Source organism: Microcaecilia unicolor, chromosome 1, assembly GCF_901765095.1.
Source record: "Microcaecilia unicolor chromosome 1, aMicUni1.1, whole genome shotgun sequence".
Classification (NCBI taxonomy): Eukaryota; Metazoa; Chordata; class Amphibia; order Gymnophiona; family Siphonopidae; genus Microcaecilia; species Microcaecilia unicolor.
The window spans coordinates 718,976,086-719,001,554 of record NC_044031.1 but is presented as its reverse complement, the minus strand read 5'-3'; the positions used below and the strand labels follow the sequence as shown (position 1 = coordinate 719,001,554).

The 25,469-nt window shown below is 43.1% G+C and overlaps 1 protein-coding gene across 1 annotated transcript in view; it reads left to right on the top strand.

The window, feature by feature from the left end:
- FBN1 (fibrillin 1) overlaps window positions 1-25,469 on the top strand; it is a 415,078-nt gene that overhangs the window by 259,874 nt on the left and 129,735 nt on the right. The window contains exons 30-32 of the mRNA XM_030189555.1: window positions 3,757-3,879; window positions 7,669-7,794; window positions 11,080-11,205. Coding sequence (XP_030045415.1) covers window positions 3,757-3,879; window positions 7,669-7,794; window positions 11,080-11,205 — 375 coding nt within the window. The remainder of the gene's footprint in view (window positions 1-3,756; window positions 3,880-7,668; window positions 7,795-11,079; window positions 11,206-25,469) is intronic.

Genomic DNA, 25,469 nt, shown 5'->3' with positions numbered 1-25,469 from the left:
TTTAACCATGCTGCACACCCATAATGCTTTTGAATTCACCTGTGGCAGCAGCTGTATTATAAAATGACATGAAATTGCACTAGTTTTCATCTTGTTTCATTTTCACGAAAGGCCTTGTGATGGAAAAATTAAAACAAAACAGAAAAGCCCTCCTGGGTTCTTTCTCTTTCCTTTCCTGACCCTGAAACTCACCATCTAGCTGCTTACCCTATCCACCTTACCTTCCTTCACAGATCAAGAGCAGTCACCAGTCACTCCTGCCTTGCTGGTTCAGAGATACCTAATGATGCCGATTAAAGGCTAATTCTATAAGGAACCATTTGATTGTATGTGGCAAGATTGAGTGCAAATGCCAGTGTTCTAATGATTTATGCATGTCAATGAGGAATTTCTTGTGCCCTTTATAGAATAGCGCTTAGGGTCGGTCCCTGCACTCAACTCTGGGTGCCAGACTGAAACCTGGTGTAAATCCCGGCCATCAAAATGAGCGTAGAAACCCAATATTTAACATTTTGCACAACTCTTTGGAATGCCCATAACTCACTCAAGCCCCTCCCATGGCCACGCCCCCTTTGAGTTGTGTGCTATAGGATGTAGGTGCCCAGGGTTATAGAACAGTATGCAGCCAGATGTGCATTCAAATACTAATTGGTGCTAATTAACATCAAGAACTGGTTTTTAGCATCCAGTTATTCATGGTTAACAGCTTGTTAGAAATGAAGTCATACGCACAGCTCAGAGGTGTGTCCACATTTCGGCACCATACATAGAATCCAGGGCAATGTTTCTTTCTATGTTTATTATGAAAAAGTCTGGTCTCTTTGTAGCCAACAGTGGTCAACCTGTAGATACTAGGGATGTGCACTAGCTAGTCCTAATTCAGTTTTTTAGTGCAACTTTAAAAATGTAGGGTATGCTAAATCAACATAATGTGTGTTAAGCTACAACTTAATGTTCACTAAGTCAATTAGGAGCCCTTTTAAATGTACGGCATGTTAAACCAACATAAAGTGTGTTAAGCTACAAATTAATGTTCCCCAAGTCAATTTAGGAGCCCTTTTAAACGTAGGACATGCTAAGCCAACATATTGTGTGTTAAACTACAAATTAATGTTCATTAAGTCAATTAGAAGCTATTTTAAACATAGGGTATGCTAAATAAACTTATAAACATAATGTGTGTTAAGCTACAAATTAATGTTCCCTAAGTCAGTTAGGAGCCCTTTTAAATGTAGGGCATGCTAAATCAATGTAATGTGTGTGGAGGAGTAGCCTAGTGGATAGTGCAGTGGACCTTGCTCCTGGGGAACTGGGTTCAATATCCACTGCAGCTCCTTGTGACTCTGGGCAAGTCACTTAACCCTCCATTGCCCCAGGTACAAATAAGTACCTGTAGAAACTACTTTGAATGTAGTTGCAAAAACCACAGAAAGGCAGTATATCAAGTCCCATTCCCTCCCCCCCCCCCCCCCCCATGTTCTATTAAGTCAATTAGGAGCCCTTTTAAACATACTGCATGTTAAATCAATATGTGTGTTAGCCTACAAATCAATGTTCATTAAGTCAATTAAGGAGCCTTTTAAATGTAGTGCATATTAAATCAATATAATTTGTGTGTTAACCTACCAATTAATGTTCATTAAGTCAATTAGGAGCTCTTTTAAATGTAACGCATGCTAAATCAATAAAATGTGTGTTAACCTACAAATTAATGTTTTATTAGGTCAATTGGGAGCCCTTTTAAAGTGCATTAAGCAGTTACAGGGGAATTCTATTGATGGCTCCAAACAGTTAGGTGCTACTTCCGCAACACATTTTAAGCTCAGAAGAGTATTCTGGCAGCGAAATGGGATTGAAACGGCATATCTGCATGAAAACACACTTGCACAACCATTTATCGAGTAGCATCTAAGTGTTTCCATACGCAGTGTTATAGAATAGTGTGGATCCGTGCATAACTTACATGCCAGGATTTACATCTGTTTTCAGATGGTGTAACTCCTCGCACCCAAAGCTGATTGTGGATCCCGGAACTACATGCTATTCTGTAAAGGGCACCGGTCCTGGAATGCCCTTTATAGAATACTGTTCAACACCAATTTTGTTTTTGCATCAAATTTTGAGCACCATTTACTGAATCTAGGGCTTAGGGCCAGATTCTATATATGTCGCCAAACAAATTGGTACTGAAAAGAAACGCGCTTAGTGCTATTCTATAAACCTTGCCTAAAGTTATAGACGGTTTATAGAATATGTAGAGAAGCTAAATTTAGGTGCAACCATTTACGCCAACTAAAAACTAGTGTAAATGCCCACATCTTATATATTCATGGATGGGGCATATTCTGTATCAGTGCGTGTAATTTTCAGGAACATGGCCACATAACCATGCCTCTTTTTGTGATCTGCGCATTAGAATTTATGCATACATTTTACAGAATATGCTTAGAAAGTGCGTGTGAATTCTAATTAGCGCCAATAATTGCTTGTTAGTGTCCAATTAAACAATTGTTAAACAATTGAGTTGTGGGTGCAAATTGGGTATGTATGCTGCTTTGCACATAGTGGCATAGCTATGGGGGACCACGGAGGCCTGGGCCCCCCAAATTGGCTCTGGGGACCCCGGTATGGCTGGTGGCGGGGGTCCCCGACCCCAACCCCCGCCAGCGGAAGCATTTATTTGTCCTGCGCTGGTCTCGCACTTGCCTCCACTCCTGTTTCCAGTCGCGCCGAGCGTGCAGTGCACTGAAAACAGGAGAGGAAGCAAGTGCGAGACCAGCGCGGGACAGATAAATGCTTCAGCTGGCGGGGGTTGGGGACCCTCGCCAGCAAAGGTACCTGGCAGAGGTGGCAGCAGGGGGGGGGTCAGCAGTGGCGGAGGGGGGGTCAGAAGCGGTGGGGGAGGTAGGCAAAAATGTGTCCCCCCACACACTTTGGACTCTGGACCCCCCTCCCGCCGAGGTCTAGCTACGCCCCTGTTTGCATTCACACCTTTAGTCACCATATATAGAATCTGGGGGTTAAAGTGCAAATTAGCTAAGTTGTTAAAGCAGAAGAGTGGTTATTTGTACTGTGTACACTAATTCACTTGTTAACTGCATGCTGTATTAGGGACAGGAACTGGATAGAAAACGAATGTGGACTGCACGTTGCTGTTAGCGCGTAGTCAAGAATGTTTCTGTGCAGTAAGTGCTGGGGTTGTTCCCATCGGTTATCAATCAGACTTTGCATTTACCATGCATTAATATTTGCTGTTAAAGCACAATAAATGCTTGCATAAGAACATAAGAATAGCCATACTTGGTCAGACCGTTGGTCCATTTAGCCTAGTATCCTGCTTCCACCAGTGGCAGATCCAGTCACAAGTACCCGTCAGAAACCCAAATACACGTTACCAATCCCAGGGATAAGCATTGGCTTCCCCCATGTCTATCTCAATTGCAGACTATGGACTTTTCTTCCTGGAACTTGTGCAAACCTTTTTTAAACCCAGATATGCTAACCGATGTTACTTTAGGTCCCATTAGTGTGTAGCAAAAGGTTCTAATGCATGCTAAAAACATTTTTTTATTAAAAATAAAAAATATGTGAAGTGAGCCCTAAAAAGTCAAAAACAGGAGAAAAAGCCCAAACAAATCAAAAACATACCAAACGATGTTGTCCTGTGCACATCCCTAGTAGGTATTGTTATGCTTACTTAAATATGTACAAGAATCAAAATTGCTACCGTGCTAAATATTTCTGTCTTTGTTCTAGATATTGATGAATGCCAAGTAGGTAATGGTGGCTGTGACACTATCTGCACAAACTCAGAAGGAAGTTATCAATGTAGCTGCGAAACAGGATATGCACTTATGCCTGATGAGAGATCTTGCACGGGTAAGAGACATTTCAGAATTTCTGCAGAGAATTCTATTGAATAGATCTATCAAACTAAAATGTGGTTATTGTACTTATAGGGAGCTAATAATGCAGTTTCAGAAGTGTACATAGTGCTGGTATATGTTTCAGCATATCTAAAAGCTTTCTTTTAAATGGAAAGAAAAGGCAGACACAGACCTCAGGAAGTGCTCTGAATGGGAAAGTTTATGAACTTTGGAAAACATTTTTTCTGTATTACCATTCTGACTCGATGTCCTTCTAGTGGATTGAGTAGAAACCACCAAAAATACTGTGAGCTACATGGAAAATTGCCCCAGAAGGTCATAGAATAAACTATTTCCAATGCCAAAGCCCTTCTGGAGGTCTGAAAACAAACCAGGGGTGGGACTGAAAGCCAGTCTGCTGGTTTAAAGAAAAATTAAAGAATATATTATTTTAATTTGATTTACACATCTGAAAAAAAATAAAGAATAGTCAATTCTGTTATTTTTCAATTGTTGGAAGTATGAACTATGCAATGAATAATGAGCAGACACTTTTCAGACGGGTCTAGCTGAACAATGCTTTCATTAGCTTTTTGTTTTATTTCATTTTGAAGGGGCTCCCATTCCCCACCAACAAATAAAAACGCATAGAACTTCCTCTCTTGGTCTAGGTACTTACTCCCCCCACCTGGTGAACCTATGGAAATAAAGGGGTCCTTTTGCTAAGGTGCGCTGAAAAATGGCCTATGGTAGTGTAGGCGCAGGTTTTGGGCATGCGCAGAATCATTTTTCAGTGCACCTGTTAAAAAGGGCCTTTTTAAAATTTTTGCTGAAAATAGACGTGCGGCAACATGAAAATTGCCGTGCGTCCATTTTGAGTCTGAGACCTTACCGCCAGCCAGCTGCGTTGAGGCATTCCACAGTACTTTAGACTTCTGCGTGCGCTACCAGCGTGCTAAAAATTAAGATATATATTTTTTTTTGCCAAGGGTCGTGCCTGGAGGCATAGAGTGGGTGTGTCTGTGCTAATCAGTTAGTGCAGCGACATTCCGCATGCTGATTAGTGCAGGATTAGCTCATGAGCACTTACTGCCTACAAAATAGGTTATGGAAGGGCTCATGCACTAATTTTTGTTAATAGCCATGCCCTAATGACAACATTAGGGGCCCTGTTACCAAACTGCGGTAAGGCTACCAAGGCTTGGCATGTGGTGATTCAGCCCTACTGCCAGACTACCGCGAGAGCCTAGCAGTAGTGCCAATTCCCACCATGCGGCATTTCCAAGTGCCAAAAATGAGTTTTAATTTTTTAGCATGGGGGGCTTACCCAGTAGTAATTGCTTTCCAATTACCGCCGGGTTAGCATGGGAGCCATTACCACCTCCTAGATAAGAAGCAGTAAGGGCTTCCCCTGGAAATGGCCGCATGGCAACTGTTACACATACTGCACCGCCATTTCCATTTTTTTAAAGGGTACTTTTACTAGCAGTGGTATAAGGAGGCTTCAATGCATGGCACACCTGTGCGCCGATGCCACTGTAGGGGTCCTTTTACTGCCGCTTGGTAAAAGGACCCCTTGGCTCCTGGTCATTAAATGAGAAAATGGGAAATTGGCCATTTTCTGGCTGCAGCAAAGAGTGACCTTAGCATATGGGAAAGACGCTCATAAAAGCACGCTAAAGCCACTTTTTGCTGCAGCTTTGTAAAAGGGCTTCTAAATGTCATTCTAGCAGTCATTTCTTATTGGTGTACAGAGTATCCCTTCTTATATTTTCATATAGGTCTTTACACTATCATGGTGGGTTAAAAATTTACAAAATAAATACATGAATAAATATAGGAATTGGGACCCCCTTTTACTAAGACACGCTCACGTTTTTAGCGCATGCTAAAATTGGGCACGCTCTAAACGTTAGAGATGCCAACGCATTCCTATGGGTGTCTGTAACGTTTAGCACGCACCCAATTTTAGCGCGCGCTAAAAACGTGAGCTTGCCTTAGTAAAAGACCCCCTGGATGAGCTAAATATCCAGTTTGCTTATAACAGTCATTTCAATTTAGTTTTTCTTTACTGTGCCTCTATATCCGGTTCCAGTACTTTGGATATAGAGGCGCAGTGAAGAAAAACTGTCTTACGTGCAATTCGCAACTGTCTTACGTGCAATTCGCAACAGTAGCACATCTGGAACTGAGGATTGTAATGTTTTGCAAGATTGGTTTCAGTTCCTGGATACCTGACTGATGAGATCAAATTTTCCTTCTCCCATTCCTCCCCTCCCTTCTTCCCAAAATGAAACCGAAAAACCCCAATGGCAAATGAGATTTGGACATTACTCCTGTTTCACAAGGCCTTCCTCATTTTTCTGCCAACCTTTTCTCCCTCAGTCTTAGAGTACATCCATGTGAAATGTATATAAGCATAAAATATATAGCTCTTGGGAGAAATAATTACCAGTTACTTTAGTAGCATAATAACCTAGTAGATGATGGTGGATCCAGTCTACTGATATTTGAGGTGTTTCCTATCTGATTATTGGGTTCTGTCTTTCTGGTTATCTACTGTGTATACGTTAAGTACAAGCCTGAATGATTTGTGCTGAAAGCTCTTAACACAGCGATTTTTCTGGACTTAGCATGACTGTCTTAAATAAGAAGGTTTTTGAGCCTATGATGAGGACAGATCATATTTGACCACTTGTTAGGTCATATTGATCGCCAGCAGCCCGTTAAACCTTTATGGTCAGGCGCACCTTGAGGCTTTTCCTTCTTTTCAATGAGACTCTGCATTGTTTTCACGTATACTCATTTTTGAATTGAGTGGGTCATTAGTTGTGTTACCTGAGTTTAGATTTGTGATTCCACTTCCACTTTTTTTGAGATATAAATAGGTTTCTATCTACTGACCTAGGCAGATGATCCTACAGATTCCCATTACCTAAAACAAAACATGCGCCTATCTATGTCCCCTACACTCGCCTATGTCCCCTACCTGACACTTCAGCTCTCTTTCTGACTCTGCTCTCCAGTCATATCCCTCTGTCATTGCTTCTACTTACTCCCTATCAGCCCCAAAAATGTCCAAACTCTGTCAAGGTTTGGTTGTCATTTCCTCTACCTGTATGCCACAACCACCTTCCCAACAATGAAGAACCTTTTCCTGTTTCTTTTACACTCCTTTCCATGCAACTTCATATCAAGGTTAAGCGGAGCAAATTACTGGAATGTACTTTCCACTGTCTGACTGATGAATCTACTAGCAAATGCATTGAAACTTCATTATTATAACGGTTCACCCTTTTGATTTTGAGAGATAAATTTTCAACAGGTTGCCCATCTATCAATATATGAGTGTAATTTTCAGTCCACAGGCTGTTAAACAATGATGTAAAGTATTAAAGATGGTGACATGCCTACTGCATGTATAGTTTCCAACTACACCCCAGGGATGTTTTCTAGACTAGCAAAAGTACACATAGGATGAACGTGCATGCATGCATTCTCCACTTAGCTAAATCTGGCAAATTTAGGTGGGTTCACTCTGTTTTCACCAACCCAAGTCTTTGAAAAATTACCCCAAAGATCTTTATTTTCTGTTCCTATTCCTTGATTCTGCTCCAGTATATAAATCACTGTTACCAGCTGTATGTTGGAAAAGAATGCATCTTGAGGACCACAGATCAGTTTGGTTGATGAATATGCGAGAGTTATATTTACTTATATGTAAGGCAATGCAGGTAAATGTATCTGATGCAATCCTTTTAAAGATTTGCTGCACTAATGTGTGAATTGTTTTCCTTTGTAGACATTGATGAGTGTGAAAACAACCCCAACATTTGTGATGGTGGCCAGTGCACCAACATACCTTCAGCATATAGATGCCTGTGTTTTGATGGCTTCATGGCCTCTGAGGATATGAAATCTTGTGTGGGTAAGAAAAATGACTTCATCCTTATAATAAGTCAATTCAAGCATACGCTGTATTTTAACTCAGTATATTTCTAAATGCTTTGTCATTAAAGTAAACGAATCTGACTTTCATATATATCTTAGTAAGCTATATTACCACACATTAATAAGAATGACTAGTAGATTCAATGAAAAATTAATGTAGGATATGTTGGCCAACAAAATATTACTACATCATGTTAGATGGTAAGATAGCAGTTAGCATGTGCTAACAGTTAATGTGATGCATTTTAATTTCCAAGTTAACGTTCTAATGTGAGCGGGGAAGGGTGGAAAATACACCTTGCGGTTAAAGAAGCAATAGTCGCTGTTCATTTACTGTTAATACAACAGAGAAAGCAGCGCATTAAAATGCTCCCTGAACATATAAAGAACTGCATTTCCCCTGAATTAGCTGAAAGGCAGATTGTTGAGAACACACCCCACAGTCAATTCAGAAGTTTTGCAGTTACTGTGTGCTAAATTTGGCCGCTAAGTCACAGTAATTGTAAAATCTTAATGCAGTTTTGAAATAGGCCCCAGTATAAATTTTTTTGAGGAACTGTTGGCAGTTAGAAGTGACAAATAATTGTAACAGTAGTAGTAGCAGTTGTAGTAGAAAGCAGACATCCAAACCAAGCTTTCATGGGAAAAACTGTTTGGAGTCAAATCTAGCAGAATAAGTAATTAGATTTATTACCATCTTGCATGTGGTATTAGGGGGAAAGAGCATAAATTCTGCTTCTCTTTGAAACTAAGAAGACTAAAGACAGAACATCTAAACAAAGATAAACATCAGATGTATGACATTCTACCTAAACATCACAGAACAGAATACACAAAGACGCATTATCTAGTACCTGCAACAAAAACTCTTGTTTGCATTGTCAAGTATACCACAAACTGGAATCAGAACCAGGATGGTGGGAGCAGTGCATTAATCTGGGGGCTCAGTGCTGCTCTGTGAGGGGGCGGGGGTAAATGGGCTACAATTTATTCCAATACTGCAATGAACATCCAACTTTATAAGCAAAGAAGTAAATCTCTTCTCAGCAAACATATGAAAGTCATTACTAATCTGTACAAATGTGGTATTAACAAATATAAACACCAGAATAAACTTATGTAAACTATTCAGTACAAATTGCTCCTGAAGCTGATTCATGAACAGTTTCTCAATAAATTGTCTAGATATATATATTTTTTTAAATGATGATTTGAAACAATTTAACCGTGTCTTCGTTAATCAGCTGCTTTTTGTGATTGGGGAAGGCAGGCACTGACTGTGATAGCAGCCCCCAGCTCATCAATTTAACAAACTGAAGGCTCTGCAGAATGCCAGAAAAGTTGTTGTTCTACAAACATAAGGGAGACAAAAAGAAAACAGAGAAACGTGACGGCAGATAAAGGCCAAATGGCCCATCCAGTCTGCCCATCCTCTTTAACCCCTAACTCTTCCTTTCCCTAAGCGATCCCACGTTCTTATCCCATGCCTTCTTAAATTCAGACACAATCCTCGACTCCACAACCTCCATCGGGAGGCCATTCCACGCTTCCACCACCCTTTCTGTGAAATAATAATTTCTTTAAACATTTGCTATGTTATCTTGTCAGACCCATGTCTGCTCAGCTCTAAGGACCATGACAAGAAAATCAGCAGATTATATAGACATAGATCCATTATAAAGACAGTTAAAGTGGCTTCAACCAAAAATGATGATGGTGTTTGTGGTGTGGATAACTGGTGCTTAGGTACCAGTGGTTTTAGAAATCAATATTTCCAAAGGAGGTAGCAACTCCGATTGATGGAATGTGTCAGCACAGAATTCCTTCATGATTTTCGCTGATGCCTTCAGTACATGGGTGGCACTATGCACCTACTGTAGCTTGGATTCCACCAGTGAAAGGACTCCATACAGGCTCAGACTTGCCCATTTCAATGGCCAGAAGATGGGACAATGCCATCTGATGGCACCAAACAATGATGGGAGAAGCCCACATCAGTCAGCCCCAACTGCACAACTCTCATGGTCTCATGAGCATGTGGTAAAGCATGACAGGTCCAGCATCTAGAGTGCTGGTGATGTTAGTGTGTCTCATATGGCAGCATCCTGTTCTGATTGGAGAGGAGATCTGAGGGAGTGGCTTGAGCCTATTGGTCCAGACGAAGGGGAGAGGGAAAGGGTTCAAGGAACAATAAAAGGGGCTGCTAGTCCAGGCCTCCAATACCAGCATTTGTCCAACCACCCACATTCCTTTTATGTTTGCCAAATTATTCATTATTGTAACAAGGCTCCAGATAGAATACATGTCTATTAGATAGCCTATACTGGGAAGTGCAAGATACTTGTTTATATATTATATTTTTTAAACACAACAAAAAAAAACATCATAGTAACTCTCCACGTAACCCTGTCACAGTTTGAACAGATATAATAAGGATAGGATAGTGTACAATACAGTCCAGGGTTGTCTAGTGCTTTAGACAGTGAGTTCCAGTGTGATGTCAGGTTGGTGATCTCCTGTGAAGCTCATTTGACCCAAAGAGCTGGTGGTTCTGCTGAGTTAGAGTGAGCCACCTAGCAAATCCAGGATAAGTAAGACCTTCCAGGGTTAAGGCAGGCTGACGGTCTTGTGTTGAACTGCTTCTAAAGTCTCAGGTAGATAGAGTTTATTTAAATGGAAGGGGAGGGTGGCCCAGATCAGGGCGAGCCTGTTTTCTGGTAAAGGAAGGATTGCTTCCGGCTGGCCTTTATTTTGAATTTCTGTACGGGTCTGCTCTTTCCATGGTTAGATACATTTAGCATTACAGATGTTAAGAGTTTGAGATCTGCCATAATGACGCACAAGATTATCCTTGTTTGCTATGCATATTGAAAAACTTTTACAAGGTGAAGGCCCATATGTTTTTTCCACTTCTGCCATAATGGGAAATAGGCAGAAGCTAAAGGCTTCGACAGCACTGGAGGGGGAAGAAGAACCAAATGCACTGAGTTGCCAAAGTAAGAGAATAAGCCAAACATGCTTATTGTGCACTTTAGGCGAAAGCAAACAAACCAAGAACAAATGCAGACTTTGTTCTCAGTCACAATTATTCTGTGTGTGAATGACCTAAAGATGTGTGGGTGCCTGTAAAATGATGCTTCTAACGCCATACAAATGCAAAGCTGAAATCCTTGAAGAATCAGGGGTTCTGCCCCTTTTATGACTGGGCTTTACAGATGCATTTTGCTCGATTTCTTCATGAATCCTGTGATTTATTTTTCAGATGTGAATGAATGTGAACTCAATCCAAACATCTGCCTTCAAGGAACGTGTGAGAATACAAAAGGCTCGTTTATTTGCCACTGTGATCCAGGATATTCTGGCAAAAAAGGATCAACTGGGTGCACAGGTACATAAAGAATAAATCAGTTGCCTAGGAAGGATGAGAGGCTATGCAGGAATATTTAAAAAAAATGTATTGCCCTTTTGTGGACACCTGACTTCTGATGTTTAAAGCACTGCTGCTTTTTCATAGTGTTTTCAGAACACTTTTCATATAGCTAACTTGCTAGTTACATTCATACAAGGTGTGATGGCTGCACATACTATGGCAGAACACGTTTATCCACTTCTACCCTAGCTAAGATAATATTCAAGCACCTTTCTGACTTCATTTGCAACTTTCTTTAAATGAGTACCTCAGTGGCGTTCCTAGGGGGGCTGACACCCGGGGCGGATCGTCGATGCGCCCCTCCAGCACCCACCCCCAGATACAGCGCGACCCCCCCCCCCCCCCGGCGAAAGGACACCCCCCACGAAAGAACCCCCCGGGTGCACGCCGCTGGGGGGGGTGCGGCGCGCGCCTGTCCTCCGTTCGTTCCATGCTTCTTCTCTGCCCCGGAACAGGTTACTTCCTGTTCCGGGGCAGAGAAGAAGCATGGAACGAACGGAGGACAGGCTCGCGCGGCACCTCCCCAACGGCGTGCACCCGGGGCGGAGCGCACCCACCGCCCCCCCTAGGAACGCCACTGGAGTACCTTATTTTCTTACTCCTGTTACTCTATCTTATCTATCTATATGTTCCATCTTTGCTTACATCCTATGCTGTCTGTTTAAATGTTTTATTGTGTATTGTGTTGACATTGCAATGTAGCCATACTTTGTATTGTTATTTGAATATTTTTATCACTGAAATCATCTATTGCCTGTGTTTGACTTATTCTTGTTGTACACTGCCTTGAGTGAATTCCTTTAAAAAGGCGGTAAATAAATCCTAATATATAAATAAATAAATATAGCAATTATGAAATGTAACTCTGAATGCTACACTTGGCTATATGATATTTTTATGTCTCTTTTATCATATAGGGGTCCTTTTACTAAGCTACGATAAGTACTAACGCATCCTTACTGCAGGGTAAAAGGCATTACCATAGGGTGTGCTCAAGCATCCCATGGTAGTTTTGTGTTCGGTGCACGCTACCAAAATAATTTTTAGCACTGTGGGGAGAGAGAAGGTGTGCCTTATGTTAATCAGCACAGCTACATCACCTCACACTAACCAATTAGGGCATGGTTAGCGTGGGAGCCCTTACTGCCTACATAATGGGTGGCGGTATGGGTTCACATGCTAATGACCAAATGATAATGGGAAAATTAGCGCATGGCTATTAATAGAGAAAATGGGGCCATTTTACCACCATGTTAAAAGTGGCCTCAGTGAGCAGGAAAGCATGCGCGACGTGAGGGCAAAAACAGTCGCAGAGCAGGCAATGCAGCAGAGAACAGCGCTGGAGGAAGGCTTCTGCTGGCAGAGCTTGGGGACCCCTGCCAGCCAAGGTATATGGAGTTGTGGCGGGGGGAGGGAGGTGGGGCAAAATGTGCTCCCCCCTCCCAGTTTGGACTCCGGCCCCCTCACCCCAAATTTTATGGTCTGGCTACGCGGTGGTCCGGGGAGGGTGGCAGTGGTGGTCCTGGGGGAGGGGGGTCCAGCAGCGGCGGCCCTGCCCCTGCCCGGCTCAGTCTCTTGGCGGCCCTGAGCATAGGTGGAGCTGCCACTCACATGTGTAACTTACAGAATATTGTATGTTACACCTGTCCCTGCTGCATGTAGCTGCTCGCACTTTATACCAGCTCTAGGGTTTGCTTAAGTGCAAGCACCTAAATGTTAAGTGCACGGACACTGGATTATGTTAGCATTCTATAAAAGAAAGGAGGTGCCTATTTTCTTTTAGGTTCTTACAAGCTCCCTGTAGGTACCTAATTGTAGGTGCCTTGTTATAGAATTGCCCTTTATCTGGCTAGTGCCAGGGCTGTCTGTGAAGGTTTTCAGAGACACTATCCGGATGGTGCCTTTGAATATATTTTATTTATATTAACATTTTACCTTAATTTGTTAGATAATAAAGATTCTGAAAACCTCACAAACTGAGAGAACAAAAGATTACGGGATCATTATTCAAAAGGAAATATCTAGGTAACTGCAGTAGTTTTTGGAATATTTTATTAGTTGCAGCTATCAAGTGGCACTATCCATACAGTGCCTCTGAATATCCTTACAGACCAGACAGTGCCACTGGATATCCTTACAGCTATACCAAACAGTGCCACTGAATATCCTTACAGACCAGACAGTGCCACTGAATATCCTTACAGCCGTACCAAACAGTGCCACTGAATATCCTTACAGACCAGTCAGTGCCACTGAATATCCTTACAGCCGTACCAAACAGTGCCACTGAATATCCTTACAGACCAGACAGTGCCACTGGATATCCTTACAGCCATACCAAACAGTGCCACTGAATATCCTTACAGACCAGTCAGTGCCACTGAATATCCTTACAGACCAGACAGTGCCACTGGATACTCTTACAGATCCAATAATGCTACTGAATATCCATTTAGACCAGAGAGTGCCACTGAATATCCTTACAGACAAGACAGTGACACTGACTTTCCTTATAGATCCAATAGTGCCATGGTGATGCGTGGGCAGAGCATAAATAGTCCTGACAGTTATCCAGCTAGTGGTGATATTCACACTGATAACCAGTTAACTATCTGAATAAAGTTAGGACAGAAAATAGCTATTCAGATATTCAGCACTGACTGATATCTGGATACGGGTATAGAATACCCAGATTTAATTAACCACTCTGGCTACCATTTAAAAAATACTCTCTGCCCGATATTCAGCCTGTGGCAAGAAGCAGCATCTGAGCTGCTCATAGCTGAGGGCTGAACTTTTTCTGGATATTCAATATCTGGGTCTCAGCGATCACCCGGAAGTTAACCAGGTGCCGGCTGATATTCCGACCAGTGCCCAATTAACTTCACCACATAAAGTCAGGACAGCCTTTTTGCTGCCCTAATTTTATCTGGCTGCTTAGCTATATTTAGCAGGCTGAAAATCGCCTCTAACTGGCTAAGTTTGCGCTCCATCCATGTCCTCCCCCAGTCCACTCCTAACTTAGCCAGTTAGGGGATGGCCAGTTAGCAGGGATATTCAGCGGTACTATCAGTTAAGTGCTGCGAAATAGCCCCGGGCAAGCCATTTAAACGGCCAGGAGCCTCTCCTGGCCATTTAAATGGCTTTGAATATTGGGTTCACTACAACTAAGTATCAGGCTATACAGAGAGTTTCGACTGATCATCTCAACCCCAAAGTGACAGAATATTCCTGTAATTCTGCATTTGGATTTTTTCGGAGAGTGCTAAAAGGTTTAAAAACTACTTTACCATTGCAATAGTTTCTCAGCAGCTTACTCATGTCATGGATGTTTTCACTTGTTTTTTTTTTTGCTTGTTGTGTTTCTAGAGGAAAGAGCAGATAGGAAACATACAGAGATTATTTGTTCCCCCTCCCACATGCTCCCATTCTCAGTTCCCATGTTGTGTTTTTTTTATTGGAATAATAAGCATGAAGACTTTCACAGAGGTTGATGCCTGGGAGGTTTGGTTTTTGCCCTACACACAAAATTGGCTTCTTGTGCTGGCCTTGGATTTTGGATGAAACCTTTATTTACAATTTTTAAAGAACATCAGGAGACAATGGACTGAGAGGAATTTTTGGATACCAAAGCAAATCTTTAATGCGTGTAATCTGAGTATACAGCTCCCATACTTCAGTATAAGAAAACTGCAGTTCTCTGATCTAACAATGAGAGCTTAGTAACATAGTAGATGATGGCAGATAAAGACCTGTATGGTCCATCCAGTCTGCTGAACAAGATAAACTCATATAGCATAAGGTATGATGTGATACTTCATGTGTATATTTGATCTTGATTTGTCCTTGCCATTTTCAGGGCACAGACCATAGAGGTCTGCCTGGCACTGGCCTTGTTCTCCAATTTCTGAAGTTGTCATTGAAACCCCACTCCAGCCCATCCAAATCTGTCCAGCCACGATGAGGGCACAGACCGTAGAAGACTGCCAAGCACTGTCTTTGCTTCCCAACTACCGGTGTTGCATGTTCCTACTGCACATTATAGAGCATTACACATGCTCTGATTTTACAGTATCACTATCAAATAACAGCATTTACACTAATCATCCACAAGTCTACCCTTTTATAAAGGGACATGTGAGCTACTTTACCTGTATTTGAATGATTAATAAAGCCATTTACCCTCACCGATCCCAAGTAACACAATGATAAACTGTCTTCACCTCAAGTAGAGCCCTTAATCCTACTACTACTACTTATCATTGGCTGCCAGTAATATTCATAAATGTCCCCAGTCTGATTATACAAGTAGCTGATGTATCAGGTCAGAGGGGTCTTGGTTACCAGCACCTTTGAAATGACATTGCATAAGCTTTTTTTTCTAACAGGAGTGGAAGAGTGGTGTAATGGTTAGTGTATCAGATTGCGGAACTGGGTTCAATTCCCACAGCTGCCTGATGGTTCCACCCCCAACACAACCAGGAATTTTTGTTAATTTTTACCACAGGGGGGGTGATAGCCGAGTTAACGCAAAGCCATTACCGCCACCTTGGGTGGCAGGAAGGGCTCCCCCCCCCCCCACAAAAAAAAAAACAAAAAAACAAAATGGCTGCTTGACAAGTGCATACTTACTGCACAGTCATTTTAATTTTCTTTACTTTTACCCGCTACAGTAAAAGAGGCCTCTTCGCGCGGCAAATCCAGGGGCCATTGTTACCGAAGGGCCCCTTTCACCACAGCTTCGTAAAAGGGACCCTTAGGCTTTTAAGTATTACTTTCATTAGTAAATTACTACTGTTGTACAGTAAGATTAGTTTTAACAAGATTTAAAATGTTTTAGCAATATACCCAGCAGAAGTTTTGCATTTAGAACAGCTGCTTTTTACTGACATGTGAGCAGATCTGAATCCAAGAAATTTTTAATCTTACCCTGTAGACTAACCATTCAGCATTCTTTATGTCCATGTTCCAAATTACAGAGAAGAAATGCAGCAGGTTTTTCAGTGCTGGAAAATCATTCTCATCTAATCTGTAGTCTTGTCTAAAGCAATGACAATTTCCTTAGCTAGAACAGATGTAAACTTAGGAAACACCTTCCGAACATATACATTTTCAGATTCCTGCTGGTTCTTTAAAAATTGTGCGGCCTAGTTCTTTACAAATGCTGATCTGTGCAAGTCTCAGGTGGGGAAAGAGTGTAAGGTTTGTATCACTGACTGAGATGTATGCTCCTTATCTAACTGAGTAAGGGGCCCTTTTACTAAGCCTCGCCAATCTGGAACTACCGCTGGGTTACCACAGAAACCTGGTGGAGGTTCCCACCCCTAGGCGCATGCCATTCCTGGCGCTATAAAAATACGATCTATTTTTGTAGGCCCAGAACTTAACCAGTGGTAATTGCGCTACCCGATTACCACCAGGGTGGCAGTAAGGGCTCCCCCCCACACACACACACACAAATTGGCCGTGCAGTAGTGGCGTAGGAAGGGGGGCAGTGGGGCGGTCCGCCCCAGGTGCACGCCGCTGGGGGGGGGGGGGGGGGGTGTCGGCTCCACTGGTTCCCTGCTCTCTCTGCCCCGGAACAGGTTACTTCCTGTTCTGGGGCAAAGAGAGCAGGGAACCAGCGGAACCGACGCAGCTCCCGGCGACATGCACTGGGGGCGGTTCGGCCCTCCCGCCCATCCCTCACCACTTTCCCTCGTCGCCTTCCCTCATAAGTACTCGCTCTGGGGGGGGGGTGCGCTCCGGAGGGGAGAGGGTGCGCTGTGTTGCACCCCGGGGGGGGGGGGTGCGCAGCGGCAATCCGCTCCGGGTGTCAGCTGCCCTCGCTACGGCACTGCCGTGCAGTAAGTGTTTCACTTACTTCGCGGCCATTTCTTGTCCTCAAAGAAGGACAGCTTTTTACCCACTGCAGTAAAAGGGGGCCTCAGCACATGACAAAAACATACGCTGACACTAGGGCCCCTAAGTCGCTTGGGGGTCCTTTTACTAAGCCGTGGTAAACACTAAGGTGTGTTTACCACGGCAAAAAAAGGGCTTACCGGACGGGTGTCTTGTGGTAAATTTTGCATGTGCTGCACTACCCACGCATTAAAAAATAAAATTTGTTTTGTAGCACTGGGGGCAGCTCTGAGGGTGGAGAGTGGGCCTGTTCTGCACTGATTGGTCAGCGTAGCTACATTACTGCATGCTAACCGATTAACGTGTGGTTAGCGTGTGAGCCCTTACCGTCTACATAAATAGTGGAGGGAGGTAGGGGCTCATGCGCTAATGACCATATGCTAATGGGAAAATTAGCACATGGCCATTTTACCCCTGTGGTAAAAATGGCCTTAGTGCGCAGGAATGACCCTAGTTAGGTTGCGCTAAGGCCAAAGTTTACTGCAGTTCGGTAAAAGGGCCCCTTGGATTTTGCACACATTTAACAAACCAGCTACAACCAAACCCCTTTGATTTTATAGTCTTACCCCCCTCCCCCTGTTTACTAAGCCGCGCTAATGGCTGGTGGTGTGCTAATACTGACACAGCCCATTCACTGCCGTGCGGCAGCCGCTAGCGCAGGTAGTAAACAGGGGGAGGGGGGTTAAACTTTGATGCTCATTGTGTTATTGAATGTTTATTTTTTAATATATATAGATAAATATATTTTTTAAAAGTAAATGTTTATGTAACATGTAGATATGGGGATGTTCTGTGTTCTAAAACAACTAAATAATGTCCTCTGGGTTCCATTAGAGCATTGTCTAAATAGTTTAGCTCTCTGATCATTACTGATTGTTTCCAGTTTTTGCAAATAAACATGTTTTGATTTTGCCAATCAAATCACAGTGTTCAGAATCCACCCACTCACTCACAGTGCATTCCCATCCCACGCAGATGTTCATTTGTGTCCTCCTCGGGAAGAATGCGGGTAAAGTTTAGAGAAACATTTTGTGTCATCCTAATTGCACAGCCCATATAAAACATATGCTTCAAGATCTCCACAAATGGTTTCATCTTTGACAACCTTCCAAACATGTTGTCAGCTAAATAAGGCAGAAAAGAGCAAAGAAATTCTTTTTTTTTCCATGATTCTAATTCACGTCTTTCTTTCTCATGCTTGCCCCTTGAGTAGTGGAGATTTAAATAAGAAGGACCTGGCAAGTTTGACTACAGCTATAATCTAAGTGTAGTCTTTTCAGAGGCTGGCGGGTGCAGGTTTTCAGGACTTTTTGTTTTGTTTCATGGGTAAAGGGGGTTTTGTTCTATTTTGGTTAGAGTACATGTTATTTTATAATAACATTCAATAGAGCTAAAATCTACACCACCTGATTGAACCCTCTTACCCCTGGGCTTTCTGTCACCTTCCCTGGACCCTGACCAGATCCCCTCCCCACCCCCAGCCAAAGAAGTGGCGACTTCCACATTTTTAAATCAACAAAGACTGAGCCTTGGCTGGCACATTTTGGAGTATAGGAGCTAATTCTATAATGGCACTTTGGCATGGCCTTAGTCATTAGCGCACCAAAACCTAAGTACATAAGCATCGCCATGCTGGGACAGACCAAGGGCCCATCGAGCCCAGCAACCTGTCACCGACAGCGGCCAAAAGAACAAACAATTTGTCCCACCCATCCTAGAAATACTGTATTCCCTCGACGTTCAATAACATTCTATGGCTTTTTCCTCCAGGAAGCCGTCCAACCCTTTTTTGAAGTCCACTAAGTGAACCGCCTTAACCACCTTTTCCGGCAGTGAATTCCAGAGTTTAACTGCGCGTTGACTGAAGAAATATTTCTTCCGATTCGTTTTAAATTTACCACATTGCAGCTTCATCGCATGCCCCCTTGTCCTAGTATTTTTGGAAAGCGTAAACAGACGCTCCACATCGACCCGTTCCATTCCATTCATTATCTTATAGACCTCTATCATACCTAACATAGGCGTGACCCCTTATTTTGGTTAGAAATATTAAACACCCTGGGGGGGGGGGGGGGTAAAAATTACCCACAGACTTTATACAAATGTGCTTTGTTTGAAAGTTACCCCCCTAATCATCATCCTTGCACCAGATTTCTTTGTCAGCCAAACATAGCCTTTCAGTTAAAGTGAATCCCAATAAAACTAAGGGGAGGGGGGGATGTTAAAAAAATGTAGAACCTTCCCGTGCAGAATTCTTAGGGCAAATACTTTTTTCAACAAGCAAAGCTATTCCCAGACAGCTATAATTTAAGTCACTGGCGAGACTTGCTAAATGTGCCAACAATACGTGGTTTACATTTTTACCCAAATGAGCTGTTTGTGACCTACTTTCCCTACAGTATATCATCCACAACAAGCCTTCCTTTCATCATCAGGCATCCATCCCTCTTCTTTGCACTTGAGTTTCCTTGAACAAATATGTGCCCTGAGCTCTCAGCAAGAAAATGCCTGCTCTTCAGTTTTAAATGTATTCCCTTCACTCTGGCATGGAAGAGTGTCTGAGGGGTCAGGAAGATCCCTTTAAAGTCCCACATAGTGGAAATGCTCTCTGCAACTGTAATTTCACTTCAGGAAGGTAACGGGGAGCATTTATGCTACGGTACTTGTAGGCAGGGGTGTGCTGGTAAATTTTTAACAACAGGCTCTTTCTCCGGACGTAGCCAGCTCTGCAGTTCGAAGGGCCAGGGGTGGCTGGGGGGGAGGGGGGGAGCAACACTTGCCTCTCTCTCCTCCCTTCCTTCGTGCGGGCACGCTAGGCATACCTTTGCTGGCAGCCAATAAATGGACTGCCACCACTCCCAACGTCTTGCTCTGAACAGCATGCTGGAACTTCTCTCACATGCTCGAGAAGTCCCAGCCTGCTGCCCAGAGCTGGAAACAAGGAGCGGGGAGCAGCAGTAGTCTATTTACTTGGCTGGCAGGGCTCAGCATCCTCACCAGCAAAGTAAAAGATAATTCAGCAGGGGGCCCAAGCCCACATTTTGGGAGCCAGTTGTTGAAGTAGACATGGAGGGCCCTACTTTAACAACCGGCTCCCAAAATTCTTAAAAACTTAACAACCGGCTCTAGCAAGCCTGTGAGAGCCTGCTCCAGCACACCACTGCTTGTAGGACACTTTTCAGAGCCATTTCTGTGCCTAAGATGGTGTTTTACCTATGGAAACAAGCTGTTTGAAGAGCTGCCCAGTCTAACTGAGGGCAAAGTCTTCACAAAGTGCTTACCTTTATCAGCGTTTAGAGACAGATTCTGTAAATGGGGCCCAAAGATACAGTGGTGGAAATAAGTATTTGATCCCTTGCTGATTTTGTAAGTTTGCCCACTGACAAAGACATGAGCAGCCCATAATTGAAGGGTAGGTTATTGGTAACAGTGAGAGATAGCACATCACAAATTAAATCCGGAAAATCACATTGTGGAAAGTATATGAATTTATTTGCATTCTGCAGAGGGAAATAAGTATTTGATCCCCCACCAACCAGTAAGAGATCTGGCCCCTACAGACCAGGTAGATGCTCCAAATCAACTCGTTACCTGCATGACAGACAGCTGTCGGCAATGGTCACCTGTATGAAAGACACCTGTCCACAGACTCAGTGAATCAGTCAGACTCTAACCTCTACAAAATGGCCAAGAGCAAGGAGCTGTCTAAGGATGTCAGGGACAAGATCATACACCTGCATAAGGCTGGAATGGGCTACAAAACCATCAGTAAGACGCTGGGCGAGAAGGAGACAACTGTTGGTGCCATAGTAAGAAAATGGAAGAAGTACAAAATGACTGTCAATCGACAAAGATCTGGGGCTCCACGCAAAATCTCACCTCGTGGGGTATCCTTGATCATGAGGAAGGTTAGAAATCAGCCTACAACTACAAGGGGGGAACTTGTCAATGATCTCAAGGCAGCTGGGACCACTGTCACCACGAAAACCATTGGTAACACATTACGACATAACGGATTGCAATCCTGCAGTGCCCGCAAGGTCCCCCTGCTCCGGAAGGCACATGTGACGGCCCGTCTGAAGTTTGCCAGTGAACACCTGGATGATGCCGAGAGTGATTGGGAGAAGGTGCTGTGGTCAGATGAGACAAAAATTGAGCTCTTTGGCATGAACTCAACTCGCCGTGTTTGGAGGAAGAGAAATGCTGCCTATGACCCAAAGAACACCGTCCCCACTGTCAAGCATGGAGGTGGAAATGTTATGTTTTGGGGGTGTTTCTCTGCTAAGGGCATAGGACTACTTCACCGCATCAATGGGAGAATGGATGGGGCCATGTACCGTACAATTCTGAGTGACAACCTCCTTCCCTCCGCCAGGGCCTTAAAAATGGGTCGTGGCTGGGTCTTCCAGCACGACAATGACCCAAAACATACAGCCAAGGCAACAAAGGAGTGGCTCAGGAAGAAGCACATTAGGGTCATGGAGTGGCCTAGCCAGTCACCAGACCTTAATCCCATTGAAAACTTATGGAGGGAGCTGAAGCTGCGAGTTGCCAAGCGACAGCCCAGAACTCTTAATGATTTAGAGATGATCTGCAAAGAGGAGTGGACCAAAATTCCTCCTGACATGTGTGCAAACCTCATCATCAACTACAGAGGACGTCTGACCGCTGTGCTTGCCAACAAGGGTTTTGCCACCAAGTATTAGGTCTTGTTTGCCAGAGGGATTAAATACTTATTTCCCTCTGCAGAATGCAAATAAATTCATATACTTTCCACAATGTGATTTTCCGGATTTAATTTGTGATGTGCTATCTCTCACTGTTACCAATAACCTACCCTTCAATTATGGGCTGCTCATGTCTTTGTCAGTGGGCAAACTTACAAAATCAGCAAGGGATCAAATACTTATTTCCCCCACTGTAGGTGCTGAAATGATGTGCACTATGCAAATATCCTCTAAAGGGTGCTCTGTGCGAAATGACCTTTATAGAATACTAGCTTAGTGGGCATTTCACGCCTAACTTCGGACACGAGTATTTATGCCTGCCAAAGGCTGGTGCCCAACTGATGGCAGTTAGGTGCGCAAATGCAGGTATTCTATAACATCACACCTAATTTCTGAGAAAGCCCCTGACGCTCCCATGCCCCCTCCCATGGCCATGCCTCCTTCGGAGTTGCAAGCTGTGAAATTTAGGCACGCATGTTATAGAATAGGGTGTAGGGCAGATCCACATTTGACTCCTAATTACTGCCAATAAAGTGCTTGTTAATGCCAGTAATTAATTGCTATTACCTAATTACTAAGTAGTTTGCGCATGGATCTGTGATCCGCGCTCAAAAGTCCATGCCCAACTTTGAACAACCTATACTGAATCCAGGGGTAGTGAGATTAGGTTTTTATCTTTTCAGCGCAATACACATTGGGGCCAATATTCATTCTGCGGGAGTTAGACTGGCTAACTCCCACGGTTGGCGCTGAGCCTGGATATTCAATGCCAGTTAAATAGCGCTGAATATCGGGAGAGTGTTTTTATGGGAAAGTACCAACAAGAAAAGGAGGTGCAAGTGTCTGGGGGCAATTTTTCTCTTGGCTAATTAATCAAAGTGAAAGTATGCATGCATCTTCGCTTTGAAAATTTGCACAAAAGTGCCCATGGATTTTGCAACTATGCAGCCAGTATGACAACGGCCCTCTCAGTCTTCACTCACTTTTTGTCTCATACAATCACTTTCTCTCTTATTTCACCCTATTCTATGCTAAGACAAAAGCTTACCATTCAAAGTGCATGGGAAAAAGACCAGAATAAAATATGTATGTGGATGGTAACTTTATAAGCAGTTGCCTGGGTAGAAAATCCAACTAGATGCCCATTCTATCTATATAAAATACTCTCACAACTTTGGGCAAATATACTCTTGCATATAGGACTTGCTCGGGAGCTGGCATTAATTTATATTTTTACATTATATTTTTTTGGATTTTGCTCACACCTTTTTCAGTAGTACATAAGTAATGGCACAGTGGGAAAAGACCAAGGGTCCATCAAGCCCAGCATCCTGTCCACGACAGCGGCCAATCCAGGCCAAGAGCACCTGGCAAGCTCAAATGAGTTACATTAAGGTACACTGGGTATTTCTCTGTCCCTTGAGGGCTCACAATCTAAGTTTGTACCTGAGGCAATGAAGGGTTAAGTGGCTTACCCAAGTTCACAAGGAGCCAGTAGCATATCTAGTTTGGCTGCCAACTGGGGCAGGTCGCCACTATGCCCCCTCCCCCCAAAGTGTATCACCCACTGAAGTGCATCATCCTCACCACCTGGGGGTGCACAGATCAGTCGTGCAGCTGTTGGATCTGCCAGTCCCCTGCCCCGGAACAGGAAGTAACGTCAGAGGGGGCAGGGAATCAGCGGAGCCGACTGTCACACAACTACTCAGTTCACCTCCTTGCTGCCTGCACTCAGGGCAGACCATCCCACCATTGGAACGCTACTACAAGGAGCAGCAGTGGGATTTGAACCAGGCACCTCTACATCTCAAGACCAGTGTTCTAACAACTAGGCCACTCCTCCACTGAAGTACTGACATATGCGTGTATTTTATAAACTAGCATGTACTACATGACATTGCGCTCCATCCAAAGTCCTCCCAAAACATGCTTACACTCTGGTCATGTAAAAGGCTGCATTCTACATGTGTAACCCCTGGGGTTAATTCTATGCAACCCTTTTATCCCCCCCCCCCCCCAAAAAAAAAAAAAAAAAGTTATAATATTAGCCCAATTAAGTGATACACTTTTATTAGACAATGAAATACAATTTTTGACTAGTGTTTAAGAGTTAATCTAATCAGAACCAAAGGCTTGTTCCTGAAGAATGAAAGGGGGGCATGGTGGAAAATGAACAGTTTGTAGGAAGTAGGCCTTCAATTTTGCTTTTCTGCAGAATTTTGTATATGGAATTCAGATCTCTTAATCCATGTGGAGCAGAATGTATATCTGTACCAATTCTGCCCATTTCCCTGAAGAAGTTAAAAATGAGGTAATTACCTGGGAATTTTCTTAATTTTGATATTTCACTAAGACAAACCCAGAACAACTGAATGCAGTGTTTTAGTGAAAGCATTATTACAAAGATCCACTGAAGCATGTAGGCCTACTTTAAATATATTAGTGTGCTTCTCTGACTAGAGTCTTCCATCCATGCAGTGCTAATAATTTTCCCCTAAAAACTATATAAAGTGCATTTGCATCAAGACATGTGCTGTATCTGTCTTATAGTAGAAAACAGAAACTTTACTCTCCACATACATGTGTGGAATGCTTTGTTTTCCACTGTATGTATCCCCCTAAGTTCTAACCCCAAGCTCTCACTGCATTTTTTACATTCAGGGGGCAGGCAGCAGGCCTACACCAAGCTGAACTAAAACTGTGTGGGAAAAACATGAGTACAAAAGATCATAAGAGAGCACTTAGTATACAAGAGATAAGACTGGAATGGAGTACAAATATGGAAATTAGACATGAAGGACACTACAGCCTTCAGTAATGAGAAAGCATGTGTAACCAAGCTTGTGTGTCTGAGATCTGGGGGATATCCTTAGCTTTAGCAATAGGCAGGGGCAACCAGGCAGATTAAGTGGGCCATATTGTCTCATCTGCCAACATCTGCTATGCTGTTATATTTACTACTAAAATAAAGTATATTGATTCTAGTTTCACATATTGAATTTGTTCATGCATACCTTGAGATATGGATAAAGGTGAGCTGGTTGCTAATAATGTATCTGGATTTTCAGAAGGCGTTTGACAAAGTACCTCATCAAAGACTCCAGAGGAAATTGGAGAGTCATGGGGTAGGAGGTAGTGTTCTATTGTGAATTAAAAACTGGTTAAAAGATAGAAAACAGAGAGTAGGGTTAAATGGTCAGTATTCTCAATGGAGAAGGGTAGTTAGTGGGGTTCCCCAGGGGTCTGTGCTGGGACCGCTGCTTTTTAACATATTTATAAATGACCTAGAGATGGGAGTAACTAGTGAGATAATTAAATTTGCTGATGACACAAAGTTATTCAAAGTCGTTAAATCGCGGGAGGATTGTGAACAATTACAAGAGGACCTTTCGAAACTGGTAGACTGGGCGTCTAAATGGCAGATGACATTTAATGTGAGCAAGTGCAAAGTGGTGCATGTGGGAAGGAGGAACCCGAATTATTAGCTACATCATGCAAGGTTCCATGTTAGGAGTCACAGACCACGAAAGGAATCCAGGTGTCATCGTTGATGATACGTTGAAACCTTCTGCTCAGTGTGCCTGCTGCGGCTAA